General features: G+C 36.7%; 1 protein-coding gene across 1 annotated transcript in view; it reads right to left on the bottom strand.

Annotated features, from left to right (window-relative positions):
- Positions 1–25,231, bottom strand: part of LOC150097734 (equilibrative nucleoside transporter 2-like) — a 260,759-nt gene that overhangs the window by 39,034 nt on the left and 196,494 nt on the right. Inside the window, exon 11 of the mRNA XM_090407215.1 lies at positions 23,252–23,363. Coding sequence (XP_090263341.1) covers positions 23,252–23,363 — 112 coding nt within the window. The remainder of the gene's footprint in view (positions 1–23,251; positions 23,364–25,231) is intronic.

The raw sequence follows: 25,231 nt of genomic DNA, 5'->3' as shown, positions 1-25,231 counted from the left end.
ACACTGGAGAGTGTGATTATGACAATGAAGCAAGGTGAAAATATGAATGAGATAGCAGTGATGGTTAGTACACATGATCTAAGAGGGAGCATGAATTGGGTGGTGAGAGATCTGAGTTTAATGTTAGGAATTATGTCACAGAAAAGTGTGAGAGGGAAGACAATGAGTGTGTTGCCCAGATATGATATTAACTGAAGAGAAGAAGAACTGCCATAACAAATATCATAATAGTGAGAATGTGTCAAAAGAGAAATCTGGAATATGTGGATGCATTTGAGGATAGAAGAGAGCAGTATGTGAGAGATGGACTGCATTTGAATGGAGAGGGAAGCAGGCAGATGTAGAGAAGACATCTGTTCAGACTATATCTGGATTTTTGTACTTAGATCTGGTCACTTAGACATATAGAGTATAAATTAACCTTGGAGTCGATACAGAGGTAGATAACAAAAAAATAATATCAGGCCTGTATGATGTTAGTTATGAGAACAGATCAGATCAAGACTTTTTACTATGGTAGAACCTCTAAAATATTTTTTCATACTCAAAGCAACCCTCAATTTATGTAAACATGTATATTAATTTTATTATTATTATTATGTGACACCTCCAAGGGATCTAAAGACTCGTTATGGAAGGACATACTACTCCATTAAATACAATTCACTGTATCTCCTGCTTAATCCTCCAACTGCAAAACTACCATCAACACACAGTGCCATCCACTGCTCACCACCACTACCATCACCATACATGTTCATACAAACAGATCTAATTGTAAGCCAAATGTAAATGTCAATCCAAATAATGTTAATATTTATTCCAAAAAGATTACAAAAAATTTAAAATCCAAAATAAAGGAGCATTCATAATGGAAATCAATTTAAAAATTATCTTCAGCGTGATGGATGAGCCTGTCTCTCCTTGCACAATTGTTGAAGATTTGGCCTAATTGCAGATAAACACACTTGCAGCTCTTCACGGACAGTCAATAAACAATTTCTTGCTTTACTCTTAATATTAAGTGAAAATAATTTTCCATTTAGTAATTATTACGTGAAAAACTGAAGTTTGTCATTGCATTTGCCGAAATCAAAGGATATTATCTTCTTAATAGAGATTCAAAATTCATCAAGTGGCTTTTATTGAATTGAATTTCGATTGAAGATTCAATTCAATGAAGAGCCACTTGATGAATTTTGGATCTCTATTAAGAAGATAATATCACTAAGTTGTTCTTCTTTCAGACCGAGTAAATTTTGAGTATGGTGAGAGCTCAACAAAAGGGTTTCTAGCCCAGACATACATCAGGTAAAAAAAGAAGGAAAGTATTTGTCAAGGCTTTCTGTTAGTGATTCCAAATGTATGATAATTCAAAGGATAACTTCCTCATAATGGATCAACCACTGAACCTGAAATTGGAATGGACACATTTTAATATTCCCTTTTGAAAGATATTTTTTCCAAACATTACATTTATTTTTGAATGCAAAATGTTTGTCTGTAGATGATCGAAGATTTTAGATTGTATTAGACATGTGCACATAAGCACGCTTCAGTAACAAAGTTGAAAAAACAGAGAGATACAGGAAGACCTAAAGTCCTACAATTACACCACCTATTGGTTTCAGTAAGGTGTTTTTGGTCGTTGGGCTGATTGTCTGCTGATGAGGGTTTTCCATATGAGGGGGAGTCTGATACAACCATATTTGTTTAGGTTGGGATAGTTGGTGAGAGATGCAGCTGATTCGAGGAAAAGTCTCTCAAACTTGAATTTGCTTTGGTGGAGTAAAGCGGCTTTTTTCCAACAGATCATGTGCCATGCATCCAGGGCATGGTCTGCCAATCCTGAATGGCCATAGTAGATTATATCTGGATCCAAGTAGATTACAATGGTTCAAGATTACATCCGGAATCAGATGTAATCTTGGTGCTCTGATATACAGATGTTGACTGTCCTACCTGTTTGTCCATAATAAGAAAGGTTGCAGCTGCAGGGTACCTGGTAAACTCCAGGTATATCTAGAGGTTGTAGTAGATAAGAGCTGCTAGCTTTTTGTGTGGTTTATAGGTGGTTACAAGATTGTGCTTTTTTAATATCTTGGCCACCATTTTTAAGTGTTTTTTTTATGTGGGTGAAGTCTGCATTGAGTTCATTGTTATCTGAGAAAATTAATTTTGCCTGGTGGACTAGGGTTTTTATAGTCCCAAATTGTGGATGATGTGACTGTTGATGAATGTATCCACCTGTGTGTGTGGGGGGAGGTTCTGTAGACCAGCGCTTCCCAAACTGTGGGTCGCGGCCCCCTTGGGAGCCGTAGGTTTTGTTGAGGGGGGGGCCGTGAAATAATGAAAACAAATTTAAAATATTTTAAGACTAAGTAGATTTTTTTTTTTATTTTAAAAGAAACATATTTAACTTTTATTATTTATTTTTTCTTTTTTGTTATTTTTTATATTTTAATGGAAATATTCACACATTGGTGTTGGTTCACAAACTTTGCTTCCTGCGTATTCCGGTGCTTAATGAATATTAGTAAATATTGCTTATTCATATGTTTCATTTCAAAGCAGTGGTTAATTGTATTTACTTTGAATGCTCTCCAGGGAAGCTCCAAATCTTCCTGTCCCTTTCATCACGCGTTCGTAATCAGGGACTGTTGATATTGACTTTATATACATATCAAGACTCGTTTCATATTATCACTGTCATCCGAGCTAGTTTTCTGTTACCAATAAAAGTTTCGCATATACTTCACACATGAAAAAAAGCTTAAACAAGTTCATGTGGGGAGATAGCAACTCGCTTGCAGTGGTAAACAACACACCCTCCCTAATAGCCACTATACTGCAGAATCAATAAAAACAAGTACTTTTATTATGCCAGTGAATAAGGTATGAGGAGCCTGTGTAATATATTTCTCAACAAATAGTGCAATTAGAGACAACTGGGATAAAAACACACTAATTAATGAATCACATGTCCCTACAGAAACTATGCTGTATAGACTGAAACAAAACCATGTGTTGCATGGGCAAACATGGTATCTAACTAAAAACTATTGTTATTAATTAGATGTGTGTGAGTTCGATTTCCCAAGGCAGCAATAAAATTCAACCAAATGTGTGAAAATTCGTAAAAGTGTTAAAACTAAGTAATATATATATATCATGAATGTTATGGAAGTTTCACATATGGAATTCGGTTGAAGAGAGTTAGCATTTCAACTCAATTGTCAGCTATGCTTTTATCTTTCGGATGTGCGATCTTTTGTTAATACCGCACCAATCATATGCATGTTTTAATAACCTGTCTTTGCTGTCTGTTTCGCGTTAGGCTTAATTACCGTAAAGGGAGAAAAGTCACAAAAGAGAAAAATGTTCCTGGTCCGGGGATTCCCTTATTCAGGTAATATTCACTAATTTCATGTTAACAGTCTGTGCTGTGCCAGTATCAGTAAGTGGTGATATTATTTGATCTATTCTACGTTAAAAAATTTAAACCTGAAATGGATAAGTAGCTGATAAAAAAAAAAATCCCGCGAGCAATCAGAAGAAGCAGAAACAGACTCAAAAAAAAAAAAGGCCAGTATTTCATATTTTACCAGAACAGCCCACATCGTCTTCAGAACCAAAAGGTAAGAGGCAAAATATGTAATATTTGCATTTGATTTTTACAATATTCGCTGTGTATGTTTTGTATTGAATATAAATACAATAAATATTATAATAATATATCTGTCTATTACGATTTTTTTTCGAGGGGGCCGTGAAATATTTTAATTTTTGCAAAGGGGGCCCTGACAAGAAGACTGACCTGTAGACTGTGAAAGTCACAATGATCCATTTGCTTGTCTTGTAACTAGGGTGTCTAGGAAGGGCAGACTGTTGTTACTTTCTATTTCTGTCATAAATTAGATCTTTGGATGCTGGCTGTTCAAATGGGAAAGGAAAGTGTATAAGGTGTCTCCGCCATGTGTCCAAATTGCAAACACATTGTCCATATAGCATAGCCAAATAGTGGGTTTAAGGGGGGGGGGGGATTTAGGGCATTCTTTTCAAATATCTTCATGAAAAAGTTAGCGAGGGGTGGGGGACCCATGGCTGTACCCTCAATTTGTTTGTAGAATTTTCCTTGCCAAACAAAATAACCTGAGGTCATAGTGAACTGAAAAATAACTGAGATATTGAGAGAAAATTCTGCTTGAATAAGAGCCAAGGTGTCTTTAAGTGGGACATTTGTGAATAAGGAGAATGGTAAATATACTGACCATTAAGGAGAATATATTAACCATTAAATCAGCGCTAGAGTGTGAAGTCTTGTATTCTGGACTTAAAATGGACTGACACTAGGATTATCTTGGAGGAAAATCAGTAGTTGTGTGTGAGGCTCAAATACCCTCATTAATACTTTCCTGTTCAAAGACATCTAACATTAATATTTAATAGGAAAGTCACATGGTCTTTTTATAGTCTCACACAGTTTTGGAAACATGTAAATTTTAAGAAGCACTGCTTTATAAAACTGTTTGTGCCAAGACTTGTTTTAAATCTTCCACAGTACTTTTTTTGGAATAAGAACTTCCTGGTGAAAGAAGCAATGGGTCATATGACATAGGATTTTTTTTTTTTTTTTGACAAGTGTAATAAACTCTTTTATAGAACCAATCATTGAAGGGACACCATTGGTACAAATTCCAACATGCTGGCTCTGACAAAATAGCCTGGATTCCAAATAAGAAGACAAGATGTTGAAAATATTATTTTGGCCCCAGGTCATTTCTGGAAACCTCTTTGCTACATAAAAAATTCTCCATTATTTTATTCTTGTTTTCAAAACATGCAAATGCTAAAAGCTGAGCTTTCCCGTCCTATGTCTATCGACTCTTCAACTTGTGGGACAAAGGAGGTATTTTTTAGTATTTCTGACAGAATATTTTCAATGATGTGTGACAAGTCACTTATACTTGAATAATAGATAACCAGGTTTTATCATGACATATTTAGTTGTCTATATGGCTAACAGCATCTTCAGGAGGTTGTTTAACATAAGAAAAAAAAATGACAAAAAAAATTTCCAATAGCTGCTAATATCTATAATTGAAAAGACAAATGATTGCTTAATCATGAGTATCATTAGGCATGCTGTGTGCAATCTCTATATTGTTCTGTAAACTCTGTATGTGATTGCTGGCATAGGAGAGATCTTAAATGTTATACACAGTAATTAATGGCTTCCAGATGTTGTAAAGGATCATTCCTTGGTGTGCCTTTTGAGCAAATCACCTTGGAGGATTCCTTGAACAACCTGTTGAAATAATTCTCTTCTAAGTAAAGGTTATACACAGTAATTAATGGCTTCCTGATGTTGTAAAGGATCATTCCTTGGTATGCCTTTTGAGCAAATCACCTTGGAGGACTCCTTGAACAACCTGTTGAAATAATTCTCTTCTAAGTAAAGCATGGAGAATGCTTACGAATTTACCATATGATGCTCTTTGAGGATGTGTGCGATGAGTCCACTTTTTTCTTCCCTTTTGTTTTCAACATTGCCTCTACGTTCTTTGATGTGGATTTTAAAACTTCTCCCAGTTTATATCCTTCCATAAGAACAGGAAATCTTGTATACACTTGTATACACACAAATTTTTATAAAATGAAACTTTGTCTTTAGGGGAGCATAGAAAGTTTCATAAGGTATTGAGTGGTTTGAAGACTGTTCTGATGTTCACTGCCTTTAATATTTTGGCTATTTTTCTGTGATGCACTGTCAACATATGGTATGGATATTTGTGCCTTAATTTCTGAGTTATTGTATGATGGTTTGTCAGAAAATTTGTCAGAAAACAGTTTCTTTAGTACTTTTTTTGAGTAGCCATTTTGGAGGAACTGATTAAATAGGATTTAAATTTCTTGTTTTCATCATTTTTTTAGTATGTTTAAAGCTCTATTTTTCAAAGTTTGATTATACCTAATTTTTGTTGAGGGTGATGGAACAAGCTGGCTTGGAGGTATCTGCCTGCATGAGCTTCTTTCCTATAGACTTCTGATGATAAACCTCAATACAGTGTTTTCGTTTACAAGGATGTCTAAGAATGATAATTTTCGGTTCTTTTCTACTTCTAATATAAATTTGATTTTTGGATGTCAATTATTCATAAAATGTACAAAATCTTCAAGATTTTTGTGGGTATGTTTCCAGATGATAAAGATGTCATCCATATCTCCACCATATATTATGTGAAGAAAGGATATATGGTTATGAAAAAGCATAGGAGACAGCTTAGAGCTATAGCATTGAATGAGGAGTTAAGCAGTAAGGAAATTACTTGGGAACTGGCAAATAAATACATAACAGCACAGCATCACTATGTCACTGACATAGTGATGCTGTTATGTGATGCTATTATTCCTAAGGTCAAAAGGGTGAATAAGGTAGGAGTAAAATGGATGATGAGGAGATTAAGCATGAAATCTGAAAGAAGAAGGCACTCTGGAGACAGCACAAGATGAATAATGCAAATAATCAGTTGCATGAAGAGTATAAAGAGCAGGCCAGTTAGTAAGTTAGCAAATTAGCAAATCAGGCTAAGAAAACCTGATTTGCTATGAAACTATCAATGAATTTTTGGGCTTCATCTTCATCTGCACTTCCTGCTTCTCCTGTAGCACATACATTATACAAAGCAAATCTTTTTTTAAAATGCTTAAACCATCCATGGGATAGGAGTGCTGGTATCTTGCTCCACCTTTGCTATGAGTTGCCCTGGTGTTGTACTACTTACCCAGGTAAGAGAGTACAACACTATATTCAGTCCTGAAGAGATTTTCAGGCACAAACTTTGTTTGCTCTCACTGGGATAAAGGATGAAACTAAATTTATTATACCATCCAGTACTAGCCTGAAAATATTCTGCGTAATCGTCTCCGGCATGTGATTTTAAACTCTGAAACAGACTTCTAGCCTTCGCTTGCACTGTGCAAAAGCTCATGGGTGAATTTTTCTGTATTAAATCTTCCATCCACATAAACAAGAATTTCTCCATTTCATGGATGAGTCCCTGTCGTTGTTTGGTTAAAATTGTAGACTTCATAGGTGCAGAACCTTTCACAGCTTCCTGAATTCTTTTTCTGTCCTTAAGTATCGTCGATACCGTGGAATGTGATAACTTCAAGTCACGTGCTATCGTATTCACTTTCTTTCTGCCTTCATACTTCTGGATAACTTTCATTTTACACTCTAAATAAATAGTTTTCCTTGACTTCTTAACTGGCATATCTGTAGATGAAGGCATTTTCCTTTTACTAGACATTTTATGGGTAGTATTTCAGTAGAATTTTAATTAATACACCACACACAACAAATACTTGAAAGCAACTGAGTGTATGTGAGAGATAGTTATCGTATGCGGGTTATCATATGATAACTATCGTATCCCATTGTTGTCGTACGCGCAGCTGCCTGATTTATTATTAATTTATTCATTAATTTTTTTTTTTTTTTTGGTCATAAGTGTGGACGGTCGTAAGCCGACGACCAGGTGTATTTAAAAATTTATGCACATTTAATCATACAAATACATTTATTTTACAAATGATATTCTATCTTTTTCAATTTAGCTACTTGAATACAAATTCTACCCTACGGTTCTTCTTTATGAACTGATCAATAACATCGTCATAAAAAGTTGGTTGTAACTTCATTTTCCCAAGCAACACGCCCACTTGTAAAGGCTGGCTGAAACTCACTGGCTAGAGCTACGTTGACTGTGTATGGCCTGTGTTTAAGCAAGAGAGTGAGATGACGTGAAATGGCTATGCACATGCATGAAATCACAGTGCTGCTGTGAGGACCTGGAAGCTCCTACAGCCGAGCAAGCCAAGGTAGCTTTGACTAGATGAGCAAGCATCGACCTTCGATACACAACACAAAGCACAATTATTGCCGCGCAAGCTTAAGACATCTTCTGTCTACAAAAATAAAAGCATAAATTATAATGGAATGTTTATAAATGCATGCATTTATTAACAAATAAATATTACTTCTTTCTCAATTAATGAGCTTGCACAGCAAGCATGGAGAATTCGCCTCTAATGACATATCAATATGTGTCGTAAGGGAATGTTCTGGTTCTGTTCCAAAGAGTTAGTATCAGCCTTGGCCAACCTATTTAACAAGAGTCTTGTATCAGCACAAGTCTTAAAGGAGTGGAAAGAAGGCAAAATTGTTCCACTTAACACAAAGGTGGTGATATGGCTAAGGCAACAAATTATTGGCTATTGTATATTGGGATTTGTAGTTAAGGTATTGGAGAGGTTAAGCTATTGGTAACAGTGGTATTCTTTGTGCTTGTCAGCATGAATTTGTTAAAGGGAAGTCGTGTTTTAAAACTTGCCTGTGTACCATAACAAGGTGATGAATGTATTGGAGAAGGAAGATGCATATACAGTGGTATACTTGGATTTTGCAAAGGCTTTTGATAGATTTCAACACCACAAATTGGTCACTAAACTGAAGCAGATAGGGGATTTGGATGATAGAGGAAAGTTACTGGTGGTGTACTGCAGGGTCAGTTTAGGACCATTCTTATAATGATATTAATGATATATATTAATGATATCGGGACAGGCTTAACTGGTGATGTACAACTGTTTACAGATGATACAAACGGAGGACAGTGACGAGGAATGAAGCAGATGTTGTGGCCTTACAAAGACTTGAATAGATTGTATGAGTGGGCAACAGTGTGGGACTGTCAATTCAATGTCACACATGGGAAATGTTAGAGAAGTTGAGGAAATCAAATACCTCAGAATGATGGTTACAAGGATCTGAAGTTCAGAGGGCATATTGTACAAGTTGTGAAGACCACATCAGATTATGACAATGATGCAGAGGACCTTAACTTGTAGAAATAAAGAGGCAATGCATAGCATGGGATAGTTCCATTGTATATATCCTCGTCACCATTGTATGGTATGGTGATGAGGATATATTGAAAAGGGTCCAGAGAAGACTGACTAAGGTCATAACTGGTCTTTGGGATGTGGGATATGGGGAACAGATTGAGGCAATGCAGTTTGCAAATAGGAAGAAGAAGAAGAAGACAGCAAATATGATTGAGACATTTAAGTTGATAAAGGGTTGTTACCAGATTAATATGGAAGAAATTTTTTGTACACGGGAGAAAGGGGATAAGATAGAACAAGAGGATATACCTGGAAGCTGTATAAGGAGGGTGTGAGCAGGGCTATAAGTGACAGGTTCATTGCATAGAGAGTTGCTGGTGAGTGAAATGAGTTGCCTGGCATTGTGGTGAATATAGATACCTTGAATGAGTTTAAAGCACAGTTTGATGGGCTTTGGGTGTAATGATAAATACACCTGGTTCCCTGAGCTACAGGTGATTCTTCAGATTTTTCCAGGTATAAATTGGCAATCAGATGCAACAGAGGTGAGCCCATAGCAAGACTACATATTAGGTAGTAAAATTTTTCTTTCCAAGTGAAGAATGAAGATTTTAGGCAATGTTGGAAGAGATATGTGATGTCTGGAGGAAATAAGCTTTCAAGTATATCTATTGATTCTTCAATGGAAATGTTATTAAATAACAAAACTACATCTAAACTGGCTAATATATCTGATGGGCAAATTTGAATGTTTGAAAGTTTATCTACAAAATGCATTTAGTTTTTCAAGTAGGAGTTAATAAGTCTGATTTGAGGCTTGAAGAGGTTAGATAAATGTTTAGAGAGGAGATATGGTGGAGAGCTTCTGCCATCAACTACTGGAAATGGATGGATGTCTGTTGGAACCATAGGAACACACAATCACCTAATGCCATAGGAACACCCAATCACTACAAGATTATAATCTTGTAGTGATTGGGTGTCATGATTTCAGTTGTTTTTTAAGAGTCTTCTGTAAATTCGAAAGCACTGGAGATGAGTCTGATAACATCGAGGTGATCTTCGTGTCAGAGTCTGAACTATTTAAAATGATGGGTGGTGAATTCCTTTGTGTGCCTTAAATATAATGATTTCATTATTGTTACCTAAACTTCTCAAAGCATCTTTATTTAAAGCTGTGAAATTATTGTTTGGCATGTGACTGTTTAATAAAACTTAAGAGATAAATGAATAATATAAGCACGTAAACACAAGAAAGATATTTAATTAACCAAATAATCTTGTGAATAATACCTCTTCATGAGATGACAGAAATTTACTAGTTTTTTCAACACTGGTCTACTTTTGGAATGAGTCCAGGAGTGATGGCATAATTAAAGTCTGTTTAGAACTGAAGCTTTTATATTAGTAAGATTATAGTTTAAAAATTTATTATTATTATTATTATTATTATTATTATTATTATTATTACCCTAAGACCCCATGGAGTCAAATACTCATCTAGATTCAATACAAAGTTATTAGAATTCAGAAAGGTTTTGCTTTTGTGAAGTAATATAATTGCTTGAATTTTTCTGACAGTCTATGTTTGCAATCTTTGCAATTTCCAGGTGAGAAGATAAAGGATGCTAGTCAGGCTTTAAGCTTGCAGAGCCTCCATAGCTCAATCAGTATAGATGAAGCCCTTTGGTGAGAAAGAACTGAGTTCAATTCCTGTCCATGATGTGAGGAATCTTTATCTGGTCTCTTCAAACTAAAGGTGAGTTAGCTGGTCTCATACGGAGGTAAAGGGTTTTTTTTCACTCAAAAACTCAGGTATTTCATCCCTCAGAACAGGCAAACTAGCCTGTGAACACACATAGATTTACAGCCATGAATAATTACAACAATGTATGGAAGAGAAAGGGTCCTCACCACATTGTCGTTATGTCCATAGTTAACAATGAGTCACATCAGAAGAAAGAAGTGAAGAAGTTAATTGTTTTGGCAGGCATAAATGACTTTAAAGATGGGGAATATGTAAAGAAAGCAGATATGAAAGAGTTGTTAGAAGAAACAAATATGAATAGTAAGAAAGTAAAGATTGAGTCTGTAGCCTCAGTATGATAGGACAGAATTGAGAAGGTGCCATGATTGCCAATGAGTTAATGAGATGATTGTGCAGAATCTTCCCATTGAAAAGAGAAGATTGTGCAGGAGGAATGGTGTGCAGTTTATAGATGTATAGAGGGAATTTGATGGAAGTAAGGAGCTGTATATGCCTGATGGACTGCACTTAAATGGCTTTGGAGTTAGGTGCTTGGAGAAATTGTTGTTCAGTGAGAGGTTGGAAGTGCAAAATGAGGGAATCTAGAGATATTAGGGAGGAAGCAATGAAACAGGTGTTTAGCCACCCCTGGGACAAATGAGTGTGAGAGCAGGAATGATTGAGACAGGAATGATTGAGACATTTAAGTTGATAAAGGGTTGTTACCAGATTAATATGGAAGAAATTTTTTGTGGAAATAGCAACCCTGGGATAGATGAATGCAGGAATGATTGTGAAGAGCTGGGTGCAGCTTCACAGGCTTTGAATCTGAATATGCAGGTAATGACATTATGTAAGGGTAACTGTGAGCCCAAGAGTATGTTGAAATGCATATACATGAATGCCCAAAGTATCAGAAATAAAGGAAAGGAGTTTTTAGCATTGGTCAGCTCAACTTGTCTAAAAATTATTGGCATCAGCAAGACCTAGTTGTCAGAGAATGATTATTATTATTATTATTATGGTTATCTCTATGGAGTCTGTAGACTCATAGCGGGAGACCCAAACTAGCAAAACAATATCTGTCATATCTCTTCTTGAATTCATTTACAGACGAAGAGCTCACAATTAAGTCAGGCAATGAATTCCACTCATTCACCACCCTCCAGGCAAAAAACCTTGTTCTGACACCCTTGTTAACCACACTCTTCTTTAATTTCAGGGATGACCTCTTGTTCTTCCATTACTATCACACAGCTGAAACATTTCCCCTGCATCAATCCTATAAAAACCTTTCAGTAATTTAAATGTTTCTATCATATCCCCTCTTCTCTGCCTATCAACCAACCTCTGCAACCCACAAGCTCTCAATCTATCAATGTAGGGAGCATTTTTTACATCACTCACCAACTTAGTCACTCTTCTCTGAACCCTCTCCACAGCCCCCTCATCTCCAAGGAATCCAGGTGACCAGACCCGAGCACAGTAATCCAAATGTGGAAAGTATCAATGCTTTATAAAGGGGAATAATGACCTCTTTATCTCTGGATAGTCAGTGTGTTCCTCAACAACCAAGTAATCCTATGTGCAGTCTTGGACACCTTAGCAACGTGTCCTCTAAACTTCATCTCCCTATCTACCAACACCCTTAAGTCCCTAGCCTCATCAATCTTTGGAGTACTGTTCCATCAATGTAGTACACAGTTGGTAATCTTTTAATCCCAAAATGCATGACTTTACACTTTTCCACATTGAACTGACATCCATTATCTTTAGCCCATTCTACTAGCTTATTTAAATCATCGTGCAAACTTTCACCATCAGCTTGATTTTTTATTACACTACTACCCAACTTTGCATCATCAGCAAACAACTAAATATCTCCCTGTAAGCTATTTCCTATATCATTTATATACAAATTAAACAACAATGGCCCAAGCACAGAGCCCTGAGGCACACCACTAGTCACCTGCCTCATCCTGGACTCGGCTCCTCCATACACCACCACCTTCTGGCATCTCTCCCTGAGCCATTCTCCTATCCATGTCACCAATTTTGTACCCCTTCCCATCTACTCCAATTTGCATAACAGTGTTCCATGGGGGTATCCTGTCAAAAGACTTAGCAAAATCCAGATGCACCACTGTGTAGCCAGCTCCTTTGTCCAACTCAGATGTCATTCTATTATGAAAAGTTAATAGATTGCTAAGGCAGGATCTACCTTTAACAAAACCATGTTGGCCTCTATAGAGTATCATATCCTGATCCACCCATTCTTGAATTTTGTCTTTAACCAACTTTTCCAATACTTTTACCACTACTCCTGAGATGGTGATTGGTCTGTAATTAACTACTGCAGTTTTAGAGCCACCCTTATGCAAAGGAACCACTTTGCCTAACTTCCACTCCCTAGGGACCATACCAGAGTTCAAACTTAAATTAAATATCCAAGTAAGAGGGGTTGACAATTCATTTGCACATTCACGCAACAACCGAGGTTGCAAATGCAAACACCTACAGCAGTGTTTGCATTTAAATTCTGCAATATATTAAATACCTCTGATTTCTTAGCTTCAATTCTCACATTAGATATCCTCACTTCTACAGAGATATCTTCATTTGGGTGATAGACTTTTGAAAAGTGATCACTCAGCAACTCGACTATTACATCTGATTTTGTCACCTCAATACTATCAGCACCCACTAAAGTTATCTTTCCGAAGTCATTCTTCCTTTTACTTGCCACATAGCAGAAGAACTCTTTGGGATTACCCTTGATCTCTTTGGCTAAGGTCTTCTCATAATCTGATTTAGCTTTTCTTACTATGCTGGAATGTGCAAGAATCATTGTGGGAATAAAATCAAGCATAAATGACAGGATAAAATTGAGCATGTAGAACAGATTGCAAGAGTTGAAGAATGGGATGATCAAGAGGAGAAAGAAGATAAGGAGTATGCAAAATGAGATTAGATGTTTTGTGGATACAAATAGAAGAGTGTTAAAAAATAAAATGAAAGATAGTGGAGAAAAAGAAGTGGCAAATAACCCAAGAGTGGAGCTTTATGGGGATTCCATAATAAAAGGCGTGGTGATGGTGATTGAGAAAGTGCAAAAAGTTTGTTTTCCAGGAAGGAGGATAAACAGGTTAATGCTTTAATGTGAGAAGCATGAAAGAGAGTTAGTAGTGGTTGCGAGAGCAAATTATTTGGAGAGCACAGAGAGAATGTGAAAGAGGATATGAAAAAACTATCAAGGAGAGTGAAGACAACAACGTGGTAGGAATGGTAGTAAGTGTGTTACTCAGGAAAGACAAGAATGAGTTGACATCACGAGCAAAAATCATTAATATGATAGCAGAGCAGTGTGAGAAGAAAGGAGTACAGTTCGGTGTGTGGAAAGCATTTAAGAGACAATTGAAACTGTATAAAAGAGATGTACTGTATTTTTAAGGATTTTGTGTTATTTAACTGGAGAGCTGTTGCCAGAAGGGAGTATGTGCACAAGGAAGGGTTTAGAAGAAGTTGGGGGTAATGTGAAACAGCAGAAAAAGTGGAACAGATAAGACTGACATGTTTGTGAGAGATGAAAATATGAGAACAGGAATACAAGATGGACAGGGAATTGGTGAGATTGGGGGACACAGAAAAGTGAATGTGTGTATGGAAAATGTTGAATGTAAGCAAATATATGGGTTAAGGGATTATAAAGGTGAGTGGGCAGAAGCAGGTGTGGAAAGTCATAGATGAAGGATAGCATGAGTAGGTCTGATTACTATTATGATTCATCAAGAGGCCACATATCACATGCACCATATCTCATACTTTCTCTTGAATATTGCATGCTATGTTATTTGCACAACTTCCAAAGATAAGCCATTCCAGACAAGCACTGCTCTATTAATGAAGAATCTATCCCTTACCTCTTTATCGACTGCATTCATTCTCAACTTCCATGGATACCTTCTCATTCTCTCCCTACCCTCCATAAAATGAAATATTCGATCTACTGATATCCTGATATCCTTTCAAAAGTTTGTAGGTTTCTCATGTTACCCACCTTTCTCCTGTCTGCTAGTATCTACAGTTCAAAAATTCTCAATCTCTCCTCATAATCAATAGCCTTATAAAGAGGTAAAATGACTTACTTATTTTTACAGGTCAATGTTTGTTTCAACATGTAATTATCCTCTGAGTTGTATTTGCAATTTTTCTATGTGACTCCTGAACTTCGGATTCCTATCTACTAAAACTCCAAGATCCCTAGTCTAGTCAGTTTTCTTTTAGCATAATGCCACCAATAAAATATGCCACTGGATATCTCATTACACCCAAGTGCATACATTTACATTTACTAACATTGAATGGATAACTATTTTCACATGCCCACAATTTCAGCTTATTCAAATCATTCTGCAAGTATTGCATATCAGTTGCATTCCTGATTACCCTGCCTATCTATGTACCATCAGAAAATAGCTGTATGCCACTTGTTAAATCTTTCTCAATATCATTAGTATAAAGACTGAATAACAATGGACCAAGCACTGATCTCTGGAACACACCATTGGTCACCTTAAATGTTATTAGAATTGCATCCCCATGCACCACTTTTTGATATCTATCACACAGCCATCCTCTTATCCAAACTAGTAATTTATAATCCAACTATTATATTTCTGATTATATTGCCTGCTTCTGTTTAGGAGTGCCCCTGTTTAAATGTCATAGGCTTTTTACTCATGGATTCTTAAGGCATTGTAGATGTATATTTACCAACAATCTATATGTAGCATAAAGGAAGAGAAATTTACACATACCTTTTTCCTGGGTGTTGTGGTTTTTTTCTTTCTGCAGTGTGCAAACTACTGCAGTTATGGTGTTTTGGAAGGAAGTGTGTGTGTGTGTGGGGGGGGTCTTACACAATGTGGGAGAATTAAAGTAGAAGATAGAAAAAACCCGTTTTTTTTTTTTTTTTTTTAGGGATGGGTGGAGCGTTTTTTATGTAGGTGGGAAAGGGTGAAAGGGGTTGAAAACAGCAACTGATTTTTTGAGGGGGGGGGAAGTGGGTTGACGGGGTGTGGTCTGTTTCGACTATGCTTGGTCGTCGTCTGAACTCATGGAGGAAGTGGATGCTATGTCAGGTTGGTTAGGTGTTTCTGCCTTTGAATGTTTGTGTTATCGCCTATTGGTCATGGTTGTGAGCTCAATTTTACATTGTGAAGCTTAAAAACCTCACAGATTATGTAGGGCTGGTGGACATTGAAAGAATTCGTGTCACATTTTATGGCTATTGTTTCCAATATTCCAAGCGTTGTTTCATTGTCTCATCTGTCTACTATGATGGCCTTGTCGATTTGAGGGGTATGTTTTTGTTCAAAGGCATGAACAGCTATTTCTGTTTTCCCTGTGCTTTCTATTCGGGTTTTTCTTTTTGATGTTGCATTTTTTAGTGTTTAAATGTTCTGGAATAGGGATGTTACAATCGTGGAAGTGTTCTTGTAGTCTTGCCCATAAAGACCTGATGGTGGAACCTGTGTAGGTGATATCACAGTCTTTTTGGCAGGAAAATTTATAGACTACGTTGTGGTGTTTAAATCTTTCTTTTTGGATGTCAGATTTAGGGGGTTTTAGGAGATTTGCCAATTTTTGGTTTGTGGTGAATACCAGTTTGTAGTCAGTATGTTTCAAGATATATTTGTAGGCTTTGTATGTTTTTGGGTGTATGGCAGTTTGATAATTTTTCGTGTTGGGAAGTTTGTTTTGGTACTTTGGCTGTTTTGGCCATACTGTTTGTGTAATTTATTAGTTGTGTGGGATAGTTGCGATTTTTGAAGATCTGTGTTAGTTTTTTATTTCTGTGTTCAGGTTACTATGATTGGTTGAAAACTTGTAAGCATTTATGAATTGTGATAAGATGACCGCTTTTTTAACGGAATATAAATTGTATGAGTGGAAATGGAGGTAGTTTCCGATATGCGAGGGTTTGTGGTATATTTTCATGGCTATTTTGTTGTTTGTTCTGATTAATGTCAAGGTTAAGAAATTGATGGATTTGTTATGTTCAGTTTCTATGGTGAATTTTAGTCTGTTTCTGTAACTGTTTAGGGATGCTTTTAAGGTGGTGATGTGTATAGGATTTCCAATGCACAGAATATCGTCCACGTATCTGCCATAAAAGGTGATGCTGGGGGAACGTTAAGGGTGGAGAAGGAATGATTCTATGTGTGCTAGGAATAATTCCGCTAGTTGTCCACTGATGTTTTGGCCCATAGGGAGTCCAAAGATTTGAATATACATGTTGTTGTTGAACTTCAAGAAGTTTGCCGAGATTATTAGTTTGATTAAGTTTATAATGTCATTAGTTTAGTACGAGAGTGTAGGGTGTGGTCTTCTATGAGTAGTGTGTGTGTACGATGTCTAATGTTCTGAAGATGTCCACATTGGTGTATAAAGAGGCCATATCCAATGAAGTGAGGATGTCTTCCTGGAATAGGGTTAGGTTATTTGTTTTTTTGAAAAGGTTGTCTGTGTTTTTATCATGAAGTTAGACGTTGTAATTAATGGTTTGAGAAGTTTCACTATGAATTTTGATAAAGGTGCTGTGGTGGTGTTTTTGTAGGAGACTATTGGCCTCATTGGGTAACCGTTTTGTGGGATTTTATTTGTCCGAACATACAAGGGTGCGTGTGGTGCGGAGGGTTGTGTTTTTCATTTTGGTTTTGTCTATTTTGTTTTCTTTTTTTAGGGTGTGTAGGGTACTGTTGATTTGTTTTATAAGATCGGGGAGGGGTAAATTTGGATTTTTTGGTAGGTGTGTTGGTCGTTTAAGATAGCTGTTATTTTGTTTTGGTAATCGGTTTGGTTTGTGATGACTAGTGTATCCCCTTTGTCAGCTTTACTGATCATTATGTTTGGGTTCCTTTTTAGAGATAATAGGGCTTTTTGTAAGTTGGGAGTGATGTTTGGTTTTATTATTATTTTACTATTTCTGATGTTGTTTATTTTGTGGAATATTGTTTCTTTGTTAGGATCATTCTCTAGTTTCGCATGGATTTCGATAATGATGTCTGTGTTTTATATGTATTTTGGGGATATGCCAAAGTTTAGTCCTTTGCTGAGGATGGTGATTTCGTTGGGTGTGAGATCATGATGCGATAGATTGATGTCATTTAAACAGGGGCACTCCTAAACAGAAGTAGGCAAAATAGCCGTAAATATAATAGTTTGTTAAGAGGAGTAACATGGGAGTTTTCCCAGAAATAATATCCATATTTTACTTGAGTCTTTTAACCATACAACCCCTATCATTGGCTCTCTCTATTCATAACCTCCCTACCAACCCCCCCCCCCTCAATCACAAAAACACCTTTAAAAATAGCATTCACTTAACGCACGCACCAACACAAGCATATGTCATGGTTGCATGTCATACATTCAATGCGTGCATAAACTTTACAAAAGGTACATACCAAAAAACCATCCTAACATACATCACACAAAAAATACACATAACTTTCCTCAAAAAATGCCTCGATCACAACATCACACCAAAATTCTTAGCAGTATGCGGCAACAGCATGATTTGCGGAAACAAAAATTTGCTACCGGGTATCCCGTGCTCTCATAAAACAAGCCATAAACAACAGATTTAAAAAGAAGCAACAAGCATATTCATACATTCACAAAACAAAAAACAGATTGAAAACGCAACTGACCCCAAATGAATGGGGCAGTTTTTTGGGATAATACCCAATCTCACATGAATGCCTACACACTATTAATAGAAGCTCAACACACAAAGAAATGGTATACACTAACAAACACCCAATAAAACAAATGCGCTACTTCCAGCCCTTCAGATATTACCGCCTTAAAACCCACACAAAACATCACTCTATCACATCACAACCTCACACCCAACAAAATCACCATCCTGAGCAAAGGACTAAATTTCAGCATATCCCCAAAATACATACAAAACAGAGACATCATTAGCGAAATCCAAGCGAAACTAGAGAATGATCCTAACAAAGAAACAATATTCCACAAAATAAACAACATCAGAAATAGTAAAATAATAATAAAACCAAACATCATTTCCAACTTACAAAAAGCCCTATTATTTGTGTCTTTTAACCATACAACCTTCTAAAAAGGAACCCAAACATAATGATTAATAAAGCTGACAAAGGGGATACACTAGTCATCACAAACCAAACTGATTACCAAAACAAAATAACAGCTATCTTAAACGACCAACACACCTACCAAAAAATCCAAATTTACCCCTCCCCAACCTCATAAAACAAATCAACAGTACCCTACACACCCTAAAAAAGGAAAACAAAATAGATAAAACCAAAATGAAAAACACCCCCCCCACCACCACCACACGCACCCCTTGTATGTTCGGACAAATAAAATCTCACAAAAATGGGTACCCGATGAGACCAATAGTCTCCTACAAAAACACCACCACAGCACCTTTATTAAAATTCGTAGTGAAACTTCTCAAGCCATTAATTACAACGTCTAACTTCATGATAAAAAACAAGGACAACCTTTTCAAAAAAATAAATAACCTAATCCTATCCCAGGAAGACATCCTCACTTCATTGGATGCAGCCTCTTTATACACCAATGTGAACGTCTTCAGAATATTAGACATCGTACACACACTACTCACAGAAGACCACACCCTACACTCTCGTACTAAACTAATGCCTAATGACATTATAAACTTAATCAAACTAATAATCTCGGCAAACTTCTTGAAGTTCAACAAAAACATGTATATTCAAATCTTTGGACTCCCTATGGGCCAAAACATCAGTAAACAACTAGCGGAATAATTCCTAGCACACATAGAATCACTCCTTCTCCACCCTTCCCGTCCCCCTGGCATCACTTTTTATGGCAGATACGTGGACGATATTCTGTGCATTGGAAATCCCACATACATCACCACCTTAAAAGCATCCCTAAACAGTTACAGAAACAGACTAAAATTCACCATAGAAATTAAACAGAACAAATCCATCAATTTCTTAAACTTGACATTAATCAGAACAAAAGAAAATAGCCACAAAAATATAACACAAACCCTCACATATCAGAAACTACCTCCATTTCCACTCATACCATCTATATTCCGTTAAAAAAGCGGTCATCTTATCACAATTCATAAATGCTTACAAGTTTTCAACCAATCATAGTAACCTGAACACAGAAATAAAAAAACTAACACAGATCTTCAAAAATCGCAACTATCCCACACAACTAAGAAATTACACAAACAGGACGGCCAAAACAGCCAAAGTACCAAAACAAACTTCCCAACACAAAAAATTATCAAACTGCTATACAAAGCCTACAAATACATCTTCAAACATACTGACTACAAACTGGTATTCACTACAAACCAAAAATTGGCAAATCTCCTAAAACCCCCTAAATCTGACAACACCCAAAAATAAAGATTTAAACACCACAATGTAGTCTATAAATTTCCCTGCCAAAAAGACTGTGATATCACCTACACAGGTTCCACCATCAGGTCTTTATGGGCAAGACTACAAGAAGACCTCTGCGATTGAAACATCCCTATTCCAGAACATTTAAACACTAAAAAACGCAACATGAAAAAGAAAAACCGAATACAAAGCACAGGGAAAACAGAAATAGCTGTTCACGCCCTTGAAGAAAAACATACCCAGCAAATTGACAAGGCCATCATAGTAGACAGACAAGACAATGAAACGATGCTTAGAATATCGGAAACAATAGCCATAAAATGTGACACAAAGTCTATCAACGTCCACTGGCCCTATATAATCTCCGAGGTTTGGAAACTTCACAACGTAAAATTGAGGTCACAACCATGACCAATAGGCGATAACAGAAACACTTCAAAGGCAGAAACACCCAACTGACCTGACATAGCATCCGCTTCCTCCATGAGTTCAGACGACGACCAAACATAGTCGAAACGGACCGCACCTCATCAACCCCCATTTCCCACAACCTCTCCTCAAAAAATCAGTTGCTGTTTTCAACCCCTTTCACCCTTTCCCACTCTACATAAAAAATGCTCTGCCCATCCCTAATAATATAATATATATGTATATATATATATTATACAAAAAAAAAAAAAAAAAAAGTTTTTTTTTTTCTATCTTCTATTTTAATTCTCCCACATTGCCTAAGACAACCACTCACACACTTCCTTCCAAAACACTAGAACTGCAGTAGTTTGCATACCGCAGAAAGAAAACAAGCCATAACACCCAAGAAAATGGTATGTGTAAATTTCTCTTCCTTTATGCTACATATATTTGTTGGTAAATATACATCTACAATGCCCTAAGAATCCGTGAGTAAAAAGCCAATGACATTTAAACAAGGGCACTCCTAAACAGAAGCAAGCAAAATAGCCATAATTATAATAGTTTGTTAAGAGGAGTAACATGGGAGTTTTCCCAGAAATAATATCCATATAATCCAACTATATTCTCCAACTTATGCAACAGCCTTCCATGCTGAATCCTGACAAAAGCTTTAGCAAAGTCTAAAAATATCATGGTGTATCCATTCCCCTTATATTTATTTATAAGGTCACATAAAATGTGACCTTATACAATGTGAGCAAATCACTCAAATGACCTTGCCTGTGTAGTAACCAAATGCTGTTCATTGCAAATTATAGATTCTCTTTCAACCCATTTCTATAAGTAGTCCCTTACCAACTTTTGCAGAATCTTCACCTCCACTCCAGGGATACTTATAGGTTGATAGTTAGAAGCATCAATCTTTGCACCACCCATGGGCAATGAGATAATCGTACATTCTTTCCAGTCCTGTAAGATCCTCCCTATGCTGAAACTCAGATTATACAACCTGATCAAAGGAACAGCTAGTTCAGCTGAGCATTCTTATAGCACCTCTACTAATATCCCATCACTGTCTATTGCCAAATTCATATTCAGTTTATGCAACAGCTCTAGTACCTTCTCCTCATAGACCTGAGTTTCTTCCTCCAGTGTAGAGGTAGAATTGAGCTAAATGTTCCACACACTAGTTTGATAGCTTTTAGCAAAATGAGCGCTTGTTAGCTGAACAATCTCTTCTGCATCTGACACCAATATATCATTGACACTGACAACAGTTATTCTTTCACATTCATCATTTCTTTTATGTGCAACCTAGCAATAGAATTCTTTAGGGTTGTTTTTAGCTTTCAGAGTTAGTTTCTTTTCATACTCACTTTATATTCAAACTTAGCTTTCCATAAAATAGTTGTAACTCTTCAGGGCTTGAGTCTTATATTTATTGATATTCCTTCCAGGTCATCTTTTTCTTAAGAATCATTTGCTTAATAAGATTTCACATCCATTTCACTCCCATCCAATATTTGAACTCAAGGAACATATTCCAATATTGCAACATTGATATATTCTTTAATTACTTCCCATGCATTGCTGATATCCTTCCCATCTAATTACCACAAGATCGAACCTAGCATTCCCCTCAGCTGGTCATAATTTCCTGCTATGAAGTTCAGCACATAACCTTTTCTAAATGGAATATCCATACTCTTAGTGACTTCCCTATGTACAGCATGATCACTGTCACCAACTAGTGGCAGAAAAGTCATGTCTTTTATTGAAACCATCCTCTGATGCTATAGACCAAGAAATTGCCGGACTAGTTGGCCGAGTGGTTAACGTATCCACTCTCTAGCCAAAAGGCTGTGGGTTGGAATCGCACCGTGGGCATGGATGTTTGTGATTGTCTGTGAAAATACTAGTGGTGGTAGTGGGCAGTAGATGGCATTGGTGTAGATGATGCAGCTCGCTGCAATTGGTGGACTGAATGGTGGAGACGGAGAGTTGCAGAGTTCTAGACAAATAGTTGTAGGTGCCCTCCCTTGATGAGTCTTTGGACTCCTTGGAGGTGTCATGTAATAATAATAATAATAATAATAATAAATAGACTGTTATTCATATTTACAAATGCCAGAAGTTTCAGAAATAAAATGAAATTGTTGCATTGACTGAGTTTATTCACCAGAAAAAGGAAACAGTTGGAATAAGTGAAACATGGTTGGATGAGGATGATATCCTGACTGGAAATGGAACAGTATGATATGTATATTTTTTTTTTGTGAGGCCAGGAAGGACAAGATGGTAGAGAGGAAAGACAGGGATATAACAAGAGGCCTTCCTTGAAGATGTATAAGGAAAGTGTAAAGAAATAAGAGGGTGAGGAGCAAGTTCTTTACATGAAAGTGGTTGGTGAGTTGAACACATTTCCTGAGAATGTAGTGAATGCAGAAACTACAAATGGATTTAAGGAATGATTTGATGATCCTTTTGTGTGAAAGTGTTGTTTGTTATTAATAATACTGCTAAAAATAATAGCACCATATTAAAAATTATCAAGATTCAAAGAATTAAGAATATGTTTAAAGAAACAATTTATTGGAGATAATGCACTCAGATTCATTTTTATTTAATAATTACATTTTTTGCAAGCAATGTAAAGGTAAATAAAATATTTATCTCATATTTAGATAAATATTTCACTTTCACAGACCTGTTAATGGGGTATTTGGCAGTGACTCAGGTACAACAAGGACTACTACAGCTGGAAGTATTGATAGAGTTACCCAGAAGATAAGTGTTACAGAAACTGCATACATCCATAACTAAAAAAAAAAATAATTATTATTATTATTATTATTATTATTATTATTAAACAAGACCTCATGGAGTCAAAGACTCATCTAGGAGGTCCTTTTATCTCACACACATCTCATCATACCGGGTCTTAAACACATTCAAACTCCTTGCAGACACCACACTCTCAGGCAAGGCATTCCAATCATTCACAATTCTGCACGAAAAAAACCTGCCTCTCACTCCCCTACTCACACCCTCTTTATACAATTTCCAGGGATGACCTCTGGTTCTCCCCTGATCTCCCACTATTCTCTGTAGAACTTCTCCACCATTGATCCTATAACAACCCCTTACCAACTTGTAGGTCTCTATCATATCTCCCCTTTCCTTCTCTCCACTAGACTCTGCAAATTACATCTTTTCAATCTTTCCTCATACTCGACATTCCAGAGGTCAGAAACTACCTTAGTCAGTCGCCTTTGGACCCTTTCCAACATCTCTTCATTCTTCTGAAAACCAGGTGACCAAATCTGGGCACAATAGTCCATGTGTGGCCTAATCAAAGCCTTATACAATGGAACAAGAATCTCCCTACTTCTACATGTCATTGTCCTCCGCATCATTCCCAGAAGTCTTTGTGTTGTCTTCACAATTTTGGCAATGTGTCCCCTAAATTTTAGATCCTTATCCACTATCACTCCCAGATCTCTTATTTCCTCTACTTCCAACAATATATTCTCACCAAGCATAAATTCTGCATCCCATCTTTGTTTTCCAAATTTTAAAACCTTACATTTTGCAACATTGAACTCACATCCCCATTTGCTTGCCCAATCACTCAATTTATTCAAGTCTTCTTGCAAGGCCACAACATCTTCACTACTCTTCATGGTTCGTCCCAACTTTGCATCATCTGCAAACAACTGAATATCTCCATCCAAATCTTCGCCAATATCATTAATATACAAATTAAATAGTAATGGCCCTAAAACAGATCCCTGAGGCACTCCACTAGTGACTTTCCTTTTCCTGGATATTGCACCCCCATACACAACTTGTTGATACCTATCAGATAGCCAGTCTCCAATCCAATGCACTAATCTAATATCCAACCTCATCTGCTCTAGTTTGCCTGTCAACTTATCATGAGGTACTCTATCAAAAGCCTTTGCGTAATCCAAGTATATTACTGTGTATCCTTCTCCTCTGTCCAAGGAAGCAGTCACTTTATTGTAATAAGTAAGTAGATTACTAAAACAAGACCTCCCTTTAGCAAATCCATGCTGTCCATCAAAGATTATACCATTGTTGTCAACCCAACTCTGGATCCTAGTTCTCACAAGCTTCTCCAACAACTTAACCACAACACCTGACACACAGATAGGCCTATAGTTTGATGCTTGAGTTCGATCACCTCCTTTATGAAGTGGCACAATCTTGCCCTCCTTCCACTCTTTAGGGACTTGACCAAGTGTAAGACTCGTATTAAAAAAATATGTCAAGGCAGGTGTCAACTCTCTGGCACATTCCTTCAGAATATGTGGTGATATATTATCAAGTCCCACAGCCTTATTTACATCTAGTTTACTCAACTCCCCAAATACCTCTTGCTCACTTACAGTCAGTCTCTCCTCCCCATCATCAACTGCTCTTAATCCCTCCATGAAGTCACATTCACAAGACTGAAAGATCTTTATGAACTGCTCATTAAGTATCTCCACCACACATTCTGCAACAGCTGTCTTTATACCATTTCCTCCAATCAATGTCATCCTTCCATAATCATTCTTTCTTTTGCTGGCTACATATCGAAAGAACTCCCTAGGATTCTTTTTAGCTTCATTAGCTAACTGCTGTTCATACCTCTCTTTAGCTACTCTCACCAACCAAGTCA

Source organism: Typopeltis vanoorti, chromosome 17 (genome assembly GCF_054136105.1).
Source record: "Typopeltis vanoorti isolate ZY-2024b chromosome 17, IOZ_Tvanoo_1.0, whole genome shotgun sequence".
NCBI lineage: Eukaryota > Metazoa > Arthropoda > Arachnida > Uropygi > Thelyphonidae > Typopeltis > Typopeltis vanoorti.
This window is presented reverse-complemented; position numbering and strand designations above follow the sequence as displayed.